Source organism: Lipotes vexillifer, unplaced genomic scaffold, assembly GCF_000442215.2.
Source record: "Lipotes vexillifer unplaced genomic scaffold, Lipotes_vexillifer_v1.1 scaffold1571, whole genome shotgun sequence".
Taxonomy (NCBI): Eukaryota; Metazoa; Chordata; class Mammalia; order Artiodactyla; family Lipotidae; genus Lipotes; species Lipotes vexillifer.
Window position 1 is genome coordinate 20,895 of NW_006772104.1, and position 12,138 is coordinate 33,032.

Sequence of the window (12,138 nt, forward strand, 5' to 3'; positions counted from 1 at the left end):
ATGAAACAACATTATATGCTACTTAGAGCGTATGCTACAAACTGTAACATCTGTAATTGTCAGAGATGAAAATTGAAAAGCATATAGAAGGAGGTGGGGTCATTATTTTCCAGTAATATATAATATTATAAACCTGTAACTTTCTTCTGTCTTAATCTTATAATATCTTCAGCATCTTATGAAAGGAATCTGAGACTCAGTCCTCTCGAAGTCACATAAGCGTAGAACTAATCGCTTCAGTGTGAAGGACCCAAAAAATATTTCATGCCAACCAATGTTTCATTATTTGCACTACACTTTTTAAAAAAATTTCCTTCTACCTCCCAGAACTTTGTAAGCACATACCCTGAAATAAAATCCTAGGGGCACTTATAAACCTTTCACCCAGATGATTTAAACCATCATGCATTCCAATGAGATATAAGGCAGGATTTGCACCTGGGGCTGCAAAGTACATGGGTTGGCTTATTAACCATTAGCAGCAGGAACAAGGTAGATCTTGATGGTGAGAAATCATTACACCATGCAATCTCTCCTACAAAGAGAGAGGTTACCTTAGGATCAGCTGTGAGTAATTTGAATGCTTGATATACTTGAGATTCCTTTACACCACCACCAAGATCCAAGAAGTTGGCTGGCTTCCCACCATTCAGGAAAATGATGTCACAGGTAGCCATGGCGAGTCCAGCACCATTCACTGTGAAATGCATATGGCACACAAGACAGGATAAGTTTAACAACATGAAAGGGTGCATAAATTTTGTCCCTCCCCCATATTGCTAGAAGAGAGCCCTCACTTTACTAGGCCAATTTTCAACCTGCTTGGAATTCTATTCAGCCAGATAAATTCATAGACTTTAAGAATAATCAGGACTGTCAGGCTTCCCTGGTGGCAGAGTGGTTGAGAGTCCGCCTGCCGATGCAGGGGACACGGGTTCGTGCCCCGGTCCGGGAAGATCCCACATGCCGCGGAGCGGCTGGGCCCGTGAGCCATGGCCGCTGAGGCTGCGTGTCCAGAGCCTGTGCTCCGCAACGGGAGAAGCCACGACAGTGAGAGGCCCACGTACCGCCCCCACCCCCCACCAAAAAAAAAAGAATAATCAGGAAATGTGCATACAAAGAATAAACAAAAAAGACCTGGAAATGGGAAGAAGGATTTATTGAGAAGTTAAATCAACCTGGGAAACACAAAGAAGGGAAGAGCTTAAGTAAATAATAAATTTGGACTATTAGTAGAGGAAGGAGTTTTAGGTTCTGGAAAGTACGGAGTTTAAGAGAACTGCAAAAGAGAGGAAGAAGGATATGAAAAGCTGCTAGAGCTTATGAATTACATTCTTTTTAATATTCTTTAAGAGATTTGAGTAAAGAATGTGACTCTTTCAATTTTTTGCTTGCTGAGAATATGCTCCTTTGAATGTGGCATCCCTCTGGGGTTGAACCACAGGGATCCCAACTTCAATAGGACTCCACACTTTTTTACACTTAGTGCAACCATGCATGTTTATGCGTTCTCTGAGAAACTTAGAAAGCAAATGGACAAATTACAGCATTAAAACAATATTCCTAACCCCCGTTCCTGTTTCAAATTAATATAAGAAATGCTCAGTAGCAACCTGATCATTAAAACTAGAAACAAAATGTTGCCAACAACCTAGTAGCTTTTCTTAAGAAACCAAGGAAAGAGTTTTAACATAAAAATTCTTATTTTCCAGAGCGAAGTTTTAATGATCAACTGCACTTCATTAGCTTCTTAAGCTTAATTATAGGAAATTGCTTTCCTTAGGTTAGAAAGTGCCAAAAAAGTGCTGAACACAGCAGAAACTCTCCAGGTAAAGTACCTTTCACTTTTTCTGACCCCTGAATTTCTCAGGTAAGCCTATGAACTGTGACTAATTTAATTAAGTCTGGGACAACTAAAATAAAAATCATTTATATATGATCTTAAAACAATGTGAAATGTGTTAATCGTAGCTTATGAGACTGCTACCTTGGCCAAATCATGCACACTCCTACAGAGGCTACAAAGAATATGTATTTAATTTGCTCTAAACACACCATTATATGTTTCCCCTTTCTAAACACCTACAAATATTGAGAGCATATTAACTTATCAAGATCAGAATGATGTGAGCGATCTGGTACATTAGAGTTTTTGCTCCAAAACAAAGCAAGAGCCTTTGGTATCACTTGTAATTGGGTGTCATTTTCTATTGTATTGAACAGCAAGCTACTGGATGAGGTCTGTTCAGTTCTGAATATAATGATACTGCTGGTTTAATGAGCTACAAATCTTTTTTATTTTAATTCCATTGAGATTAAGACCTCAGTTTCAAGTGCAATGAATTGCTTCCACCAGAAACGGAGAAGTGTATAAATCTCAGTACCATACGCTATGGACAATGCAGAAATTGTATTGCCTCTATAGACCCATTCTTATCTCTGCTAATAAGCCAATTTTACAAATTTAGATGACTATGACAAAATCAACTGTCTTATTAATAAACTGACATAATGGAGTAAACATTTTATCATTTGGTTTTCACAGCACCTGAAACTTTAGTATAATGATTAAAGTATTCATTCTCTTCTACTTCCTCTAAGAAAGCAATTTATCTTAAACCAAGATTTCAGAATAATTCCTAGCATATTAACATTGACTAGAGTAGCAGAAGTTCTGACCTTTACTAATCAAAGTTTAACTGAAATACTTTAATGTTGTGGTTCTCAACTGGGGTGACTGTGCTTACCAAAATGTAATGTCTGGAGACATTTCTGGTCGTCACAACTGGTGACAATGCAGCACAGGAAAGCGCCCCACAATCAAGAATTATCCAACCCAACATGTTCATAGTGCCAGAAGTGAGAAACCCTGCTTTAAACTGGTGACCACCAGCCAAAATGAACTTTGAGAAGAAATTCTGGGTTGTTTCTTAAGAGTTTTGGCTACAAAAATCTCATACATTTACTTGCTATTGGAAAATAACATTTCAGAAACCAAGGGGTTTCTGCAAAAATCCACAAATCATTCTTTTGATGTAACTGCTTTCTTACCAAAGCAGGCAATGTTCCCGTCCAGTCCTATGTATTTTAGGTCATATTTGGCAGCTTCATTTTCAATGGGTTCATTCTCTGATTTGTCGTCCATAGCAAATATGTCCTTTTGTCGGAATTCTGCATTGTCATCAAAGTTTATCTTGGCATCAAAACAGACAACTAATAAAGAAAAAAGAAACATACTTAAATATCTCCTAAGGATCTATAAATTAAGTTCTTCAGGCTGACAAGTGCAGGAGAAAGAAAGTCAAATACTGTTATTTTTTCTCATGCTTCAGGCAGAAGCTGTAATGGCTTTCTTGACCTTTAAACTTTAAGGCTACTAAGACAAATATGACATGGTCCCTGTTTTCAAGGGACTTACATCCTAATAAAAAGCATAATAATTTATCTGTTGGTTTCTATAAAATAACAATGTAAGTTGCCATTACTCATTAAAAGCTACAGACTGGCATAGCTACATATGGATTTGATTTGCAATTTTTATTACAGTTCTTATTTTTAGTATTTAACCTTTCACTTCAATGCAAGGAGAGACTAGACAATAACGCTTAATGCTGTCCCCCTATGTCCTTCTTTTGATGTTGCAAAGTGAAGTTTTTATTTAATCAGTATCCTCACTAATATGTCTAGAAGATATAGTGGAAAGAATACCAGGCCAGAATGAATAGATTTTTTAAATTATTTGATCCTTAACTAAATCTGTAACTTTGATAAAAATAACCTACTTTCTTTCTGGACCTCAGTTTTCTTATTTGAAAAATGGAAACAACAATCCCCAGACTGCTGATACACTTACTCTGGGAAAACTAGATCATCATCTTGATGTGAGCAGGACCATCTTATGACTCTTGTGATTCAAGATACAAAACACTAAGAGACCAAGACTAGTCAGTTACAATGGAATGCTGCCAGGCATTATTAGCACCACTGTCTCCACACTCTGGTGCTGGCAGAAATCTCTTAACTCTTTTTACTGGCTAGGAGCCCTGGACACAGTGAAACTCACTCAGCGACAGGGAGGGACCACAGTTTTCCTTGATTTACAGATCTTCCACATGTACAATCAGGTAGCGACTGCAGTGGGGACGGGTGGTGTGCTTGGTGTCTTGGATCTGATCTCTTTTATTAGATCCCTTAGAGTAGAAAGTAATTGTCTATGATGACGTTCCATCATAACCTGCTTTTACCCTGCCTGGGATATCGACAGGCAGGGATCTCTGACCATGAATTTAAATATTACCCATTCTCCTCCAGCATTGCTGATAGGCACCTAACTCTTGACAGGGAAAGGACCACCTTCATATATTTCACTCTAAAGTAATGACCATGGTCTGTTAGTCCCACTTGCTTCCTATGAAAAGAAAATATTGTTATATTGTAGCATCCTGAAGTTAAAGACCCCAGGTAGAGGTTTTTTCCAAGGGTCTCTCTACCACAAAAATTGAGCACTTTGGTACAAATCTGTGCAGAATTGTCATATTAACATCTAAGAATTCTCAGCATAAAAAGAAGTCCAAACCACAAATTACTTAAAGTAGCACTGACTGACAAGGGAGAATCTTAAATGGAATTTAATGTCTGCCTGAGTCCTTTGTGTTGCCACAAAATGTCCAACCCCTTTACCCACACATTGTGAATATACAGAGCAAATGAGTAATTACTTTCCAGAATAATGAAATCTTAAAGATGGAATCCTACATTACCAAAGGAATTGGCCAATGTTCTCTGCTTGCTACAGTAGCATTTTCTCAGCAATTAATGACTGGTATAAAAATCGATAGGAAAGCAACATCATTGTTGGCTTTCCATTGGGTTTACAAATATATATTAATTAATTTATTAGTAATTTTAGCTCCTCCATTACTCACTGGCAAGATTACTTGAAACCAACATGTTCAGAATGAATGGGCAAATGCTATCAAATTGACTTCTTAAGTGAAGAGTTTCAAATAAAAGAATTCTTGGTCAAGATTAATAAACCAGTAAATCAAAATAGGTCCAGGCTGACCTTTGCCCCTTACAAAGACTACAGTTACAAGCTACTTCAGAGAGAGCGTAATTGATGGGTATGTATGCAAGGCGCAGAAGGCAGTCCCAGCTAAATGCCTGCAAAGTCAGATTTTCAAAAGACTCTTTTTCTTTTAATATGATATGTATGGCAAGTACAGAAATGAGTTCACTATTTGGGGACCACCTTGAGAGAACTTTAGAGTTAACCTAGGACCTAAAGATAGTGACTGTGGGATGATAGGGTTATCTATAGGTAGGAAAAAAGGTGTATCGACTATGGTCCCTTGCCAACTGTTCTCCCTCCATAGAGAAAATTAAACAACATAATTAGGTCAATGTATGTATGTCCAAGTGCCTTTAGAAATTAAAAACACTACACAAATAGGAAGTAAGTAAGGCAACTTTAAGTAGTAATGAAAAATATCCAAAACTGAATTGCCACCATTAATGCCTAAATCTTTTTTGGGGAGGGTGGCGCTAGAGCGGGGGATAAAGCATTTTAAGGAGGTACATGGATTCTGTTAGACACATATTTGTTAAACCTGCTCAATATTTTTAAAATGGTCCCAAACGGGCTTCCCTGGTGGCGCAGTGGTTGAGAGTCCGCCTGCCGATGCAGGGGACACGGGTTCGTGCCCCGGTCCGGGAAGATCCCACATGCCGCGGAGCGGCTGGGCCCGTGAGCCATGGCCGCTGGGCCTGCGCGTCCGGAGCCCGTGCTCCGCAACGGGAGAGGCCACAACAGTGAGAGGCCCGCGTATCGCAAAAAAAATAAATAAATAAAAAATAAATAAAATGGTCCCAAACATACTAAGTGCCTTCCTGCCTTACAATCTCAGTTCATAATGTTACATCATCTGGAAGTTTTCCCTTGAACTTGACCATTTAACGCAGACTCTGGCATCAAAAACACCTGGGTATGAATTATAACTCTCACATACTGCACTGTATTGAAGAAAGGGGAGGATGCATGCAAAGCACTGAGCCTCACTGACAGCTGCCACTCACTGGTTATTTTTATTATTACCAATGCCATCCTCTACATGCACAGTGCTTTCTTAGGGCTTCAGAAATACTATAGGTCCTTATGGCCCAGGCTACAGGATTCTCTTCTCTTCCTATCACTAAAAATGACCTGTACTGTGTCCCATTCCCTTATAATCCTAGAATTCTGTTTAGAGTACATCTAAACTAATGCCTACTGGAGTTTACACATGTACAGGTTACCTATGGTTTTCAATAAAAATACGACCTTCTGAATACATCAGAATTTTCCCACAGGAAGGATTTTAATGGTTGGCATTTCAGGCTTTGGAACTGACAGAGAAGGAGATTTTGCCTAAAGGATGATGATGAAAGAGATGACTCTGGTGATCCTTGAATCACACCACACTGTTGCATAAGGCCAGGGAGGCTACAGATGTGTCTAAAACAGCCCCAAGTGAGACTCCAAGTCAGGCAGTGGCAGAGTACAGCCCTTAGGCCAGCTCACTGCCTGTTTTTGTAAATGCAGTTTTACTGGAATTCAGTCACAACCATTCATTTACACACCTCTATGGTTGTTGTCCCAAAACAACAGCAGAGATGACTGGCTGCAATAGAGACTAAATGGCCCCCAAACCCCCAAATATTTACTAACTGACCCTTTACAGAAAAAGGTTGCCAATCCCAGCTAAGCCACAGTTCTCATCACATTTGTATCCTACTTTAACAACTGAAAAAATAGTCACAGGTATCATATTTGTATGAGTGAAGGAGAAACCTAGGAAAGTTCATCATACTAGTGTGAAAACAAAGAAGTATGACAAAATAAACCAAAACTTTCAGCTTGCACAAAAGGAGTAGATCAATCCCTGAATACTGATTGACTCTAATTTCCCCCTGCAAGACCCCTCCAAGTACACTTTCAGAACTGGTGGGTTAAAAATGGTGGGTCTAATTGAAAAAGAGTCACGTACCACAATGTCCACTGCAGCACTATTTACAATAGCCAGGACATGGAAGCAACCTAAGTGTCCGTCGACAGATGAATGGGTAAAGAAGATGTGGCACATATATATAATGGAATATTATTTGGCCATAAAAAGAAACGAAATTGAAGTTATTTGTAGTGAGGTGGATGGACCTAGAGTCTGTCATACAGAATGAAGTCAGTCAGAAAGAGAAAAACAAACACTGTATGCTAACACATATATATGGAATTAAAAAAAAATGATTTTGATGATCCTAGGGGCAGGACAGGAATAAAGATACAGACATAGAGAATGGACTTGAGGACACGGGAAGGGGGAAGGGTAAGCTGGGACAAAGTGACAGAGCAGCATTGACATATATACACTACCACATGTGAAATGGATGGCTAGTGGGAAGCAGCTGCATAGCACAGGGAGATCAGCTCGGTGCTTTGTGACCACCTAGAGGGGTGGGATAGGGAGAGTGGGAGGGAGACCGAAGAGGGAGGGAATATGGGGATATATGTATACGTACAGCTGATTCACTTTGTTATACAGCGAAACTAACACAACACTGTAAAGCAATTATACTCCAATAAAGATGTTTAAAAAAAAATGGATTGGCTATGTCAACAATAGCACAATAAAATAAACTTCCTTGCTCAGACCTTGGCTTTTTCATTTAATAAGACAATAAACTATGGTAAAATGTATTTTTGGAGGTGCTGAGCTTGGTTCAGATATTAAACTTTTCAATGTCACATTAATGAAACCTCAATTCTATAGAAAATTCAACTCAAACCAAGGCCATTCTGTGTACAGAGTGGGTGAAAAAAACACACCTATTAATATTTATAAAACAATTTTCACCATGAAAAGCATATTGTTATATGCTTGATAGATTATACATATGAATTTTCCTTCTGAATAAATATCCAAGAAAGCTGCAGTAGTTATATTCATAGGGTGTTTTTGTTGTTTTGTTTAATGGTGTGAGATCCTGTGAGCTGCTAATTCAACACCCTCGATGAAGAACTGAGAACGTGACTGGCAGTTAGCGGCCTCTGACCCTAGAGTTTTAACAGAAGAATGTGCCACAGAATTAAACAAAAGAAAAATACATTTCAGAGGGGAGACTCACACATAAAAGAAACAAAAAAAAAACAGCAGGAAATAAGACTTGTCATAATTATTTTGGAAAATAATCTGTCTTCAAGTAATGTACTGAATTCGATTTGTGATAATTAACCATAACGTGCTACTGAAATGCGCTTTGCCAAGATGGCTTTAAAATGCTGATACTTCCAAATTAGTCCACTTTCCGTTAAATGTTAATTTCAAAGAGTTGTATACTCTTGAGAACTTTAGTTGCTGTGAAAAGAGAAAAATAGACACTAGGCGGGAGGGAGCTTCGGAGGAAGGTAGAGAACTGAGAATGTTCTTGAAAATAGTCTTGTGTATAAAGAGAGAAACACAGAGAAACACCCACCAACATCGTGGGCACTTGCTAACACAGAGCAACAGGGTGGTTATTTAGGGAAATTAATCTGAAAAAAGAAAGGAATTTGATGTGCCACTTAACTTTGGATCACCCAGCCTTAATTCTCTTGGAATCTTGGCCAGATAGTTTTAAATTGGGTTTAATTCCTTTAGCTCAGTGAATGGATTTCGGCTCCAACTGATGAAGATGCCTTAGAGCAGGAATTCTTAACCTCAGGACTACTGACATATTGAGTGAGATCATTTTCTTATGAGAGGGACAGCACTGTGCATTGTATAATGTTTAGTGGCATCCCTGGCATCTACCCACTAGAAGTAGCATCCTGCACCCCAAGTTGTGACAAGCAAAAAAGGATGTTAACTAGATTCATTGTGGTGATCATTTCACTAGATAGACATAGATATAAATCAAATCACTGTGTTGTATACTTGAAACCAGTATAATGTTGTATGTCAATTATATTTTAGTAAAAAAATGTGTCGAGACATTGCCAAACAGCCCCTGGGGAACAAAATGCCCACCCTCCCCAATGAGAAACATTGTTTTAAAGATACCAAAGAAACGAGTCTGTGTGCAGGCAGATCTGGCTGAGAGTGGGATGAAAAGAAATAAGATATAAAATCTCACAGTGGCTTACAAAATAAGTAAATGAAGATAGGTAAATAATCAAAAATTTTAAAAACCTTGCTTTTTACTTGGCTACAGGTTTAATGAATTAAATCTGGCACTGCAATTGGACAAGCAAGGAAAATAGTTCCTTTCTTTCTATTTGTTTGCTTTCATTTCAAAACAAGCTGTCATTCTCATAGACATGTTTTAACTCAATGTCCCTTTTTCCTTTGCGAAACTGCCTTTTCCTCACCATGTGATTCCAGCTCAGTGTATGGTCTAGGTGTGCACATGTGACCCAGGCAGGGCCAATCAGCATCATCTGAAAGGACTGTTACTGTTGCTGGAGGAGAATGATGAAAACTGAGAGCCACCTTGGCTGACAGCTCCAGAGGCACTGACTGACAAAGACGCTGAGTTAGAGGCAAGCAGCACTGGGCAACCAGAGAATCCCTGATTACCTTCATACCTGAAGCCAGTCTACTCCTTAAACTTCTCTGTAACACAAGTAAAATAAGTACCCACCTCCCCAGGGGGCTTTTTAACAAAAACTAGGCTCATGTAGGTTTGTGTCACTAACAACCATTATAATCCTAACTAGTGGCCACTAAACTACATTACAGTCAGTAGTGCCAACTTATATTGTTTGAATCAGACTATTAATCACATTGGAAAAAATCGTTTTTGGGGTGTACCAAAAATTCCCCACTGGTGATCTAGCAGCGTAGATGTTATCAAGGCCAATGCTATTCTTTCTACCGTGTGTCATCTATTATGCATATATATGACCATTCACCTGGAATTTTTAAAAATGTTCCTCATCAAGCAATAGAAGACTGAAGAAATTCTTTTACAAAGAAATTGTGCAATGAATAAGTTTAAAACTTTTTAAAATAAAAAGTCTGGTGTAATGCCAAGCTTCTTAAACTTCTAAATTAAAAGAGTAATTGTTAAGTCAAGGTTTTAATGGGAAAGGTTATATGTTTTGCTATTACTGATCTAAAAGAAAAAATTTAAGTATTCTGATTATAAATATTGTCAATATTGCTAAAATAGAAATGACTACTATTATAGCTCCTAAATAAAGGATTGCTTTAGGGAAATGTGACAATGATGAAGATCAATTTGTACATTTGGTCATTCATCAATGTTTCCTAATTGGGTTTAATTTGACTACTGCTCATTAGGAGTTATAAACCAACACACTTATTTGATTGTGATTATAATTCAATAGCTGAACTTTTATGGTACAATGAACAAATTAATAGCTAAAGATAATTTTGCTCTTAAAAATATCACATAAGACTCATGTTTTAATGAACTATATACATGGAATGTATTTTATGACGATTCCTTCGAAAAAGCTCAATAATTTTTCTTTCTCTTAATAATTAAAAAGAAAACTTCAGATTTTACGAGGTTTTACAAACACTCTCTAGGAAAAGGTTCTTGTAGCCCTGTTCCCTGCTGCCAGACCACAATCTGAGACTGAAAACTTCCCAAAGGGATATATGAAAATGCCATTTTTATCCCACTTGATGGCTGAATTTCCATTTCTTTTGTTAACATGAAATAACCAGGTTGCTTGTGCATATTAGCTTGAAAAGCAATATATGACCTTTACGAATTTAAACTCAACTTCCTCTCTTGGATTTAATTATCAGCCACTCAACGCAGCATGAATTTTAACTGATATTCCCAAACTGGAGACTACTTCTAGATCACTCTGATGAAAGCAAATTAACAGTTTAAGATGGAAAAAATAGAAAATAAGGCAGGTCACCATAAGTTAGTCTGGCATATCAGAATTAACATGTACACCAGACTCCAAAAGACAAGGGTCTGAATCCCATCTCCAGTAACTAGCTGCCCATGGGGAGCCAAATTCATTCTTCAATCTTTTATAAAATGGAGATAACAACTCCTAACTCTTCAGAGTTATGATAAACAATAAAAAAAGAAGACACATAAAAGTTTATCACAGTGCCTGATGTATGAGTTCCAGAAACAATTTTCTTCTCCTCTCTATATCAAATACTGATTATTTTACAGCCAAATGCAATTTTTCAAATATTTAAGCATAAAGGTAGTTCGCTTATAAATGACCAACCACAGAATTTTATCTAGTGGTCACTTGTGTAAACCATGAAAGCTATTAATTTCAAAGGTTTCCTAAACATGAGCTCTTTGCCTGTCCTAATCTGAAATCTTTAAAAACAAAAAACAAAACAAAACAAAAAAATAGATAAAAATATAAAATCTATACCTTTCCTGGACTACTTCTATACTCCTTGAGAAGAATACATTTTATGAATGTCAGGGGCCAGCCTATTTTGTGTTTAACATTGGATGCTTACACCAATCACCTCATTTAGACAACTGCCCTACAAGATAGGTATCATTTTTACCCACTCTTTTGGATTTACGAACAAAAACAAACAAACAAACAAAAAACAACCGAGGCTTAGCCCACATATGTGGCTGGAACACAGCAATCCCAGGCCTCTCTGGGTTCCAAGGACATGGTATTTTAAATTTTCTGAGTCTGACTATACAATTTCTGAAATATACTAAAGAGAAAAAACTGTACCATCCACGCTGGTCTAGAACTTATTTGTATTTGCACATAATGGGTATTTATTAGTCCAATGGCAAATCCTTATTTACTGTCTGCTCACAACATGCTAAGCAGCAAACAAGACACTGGTGTTGAAAGATACTAAAAAAGACAAGATTCATGAAATTTACATTATCACTATCCTATCCCCTTGATATCCCACCCCCCCCCCCCCCATAAGCACATGCACATTTTCAAGCTTTTGCTATCAAATTAGTAAGACCTTACTGAATACTTGCCGTATGCAAGACACGGTGCAAGGGTGGTAGGTGCTGAGATATAAGACAGTTATTGATACACTACAAGTACCCAGTGGGAAGGAAAAACCTTCTCCACAAGAATGTCTCCTTCTCCCACCTGAAGGGAAAGCTGCTAACCAAGTAATGGGAAAG

General features: G+C 37.9%; 1 protein-coding gene across 1 annotated transcript in view; it reads right to left on the bottom strand.

Moving 5' to 3' along the window:
• Positions 1-455: 455 nt before the first annotated feature.
• Positions 456-12,138, bottom strand: part of LOC103077858 (succinyl-CoA ligase [GDP-forming] subunit beta, mitochondrial) — a gene marked incomplete at its 3' end in the record, with an annotated part of 162,089 nt that continues 150,406 nt past the window's right edge. The window contains exons 8-9 of the mRNA XM_007447302.1: positions 3,052-3,213; positions 456-697 (exon numbers count right to left, since the gene is read on the bottom strand). Coding sequence (XP_007447364.1) covers positions 456-697; positions 3,052-3,213 — 404 coding nt within the window. The remainder of the gene's footprint in view (positions 698-3,051; positions 3,214-12,138) is intronic.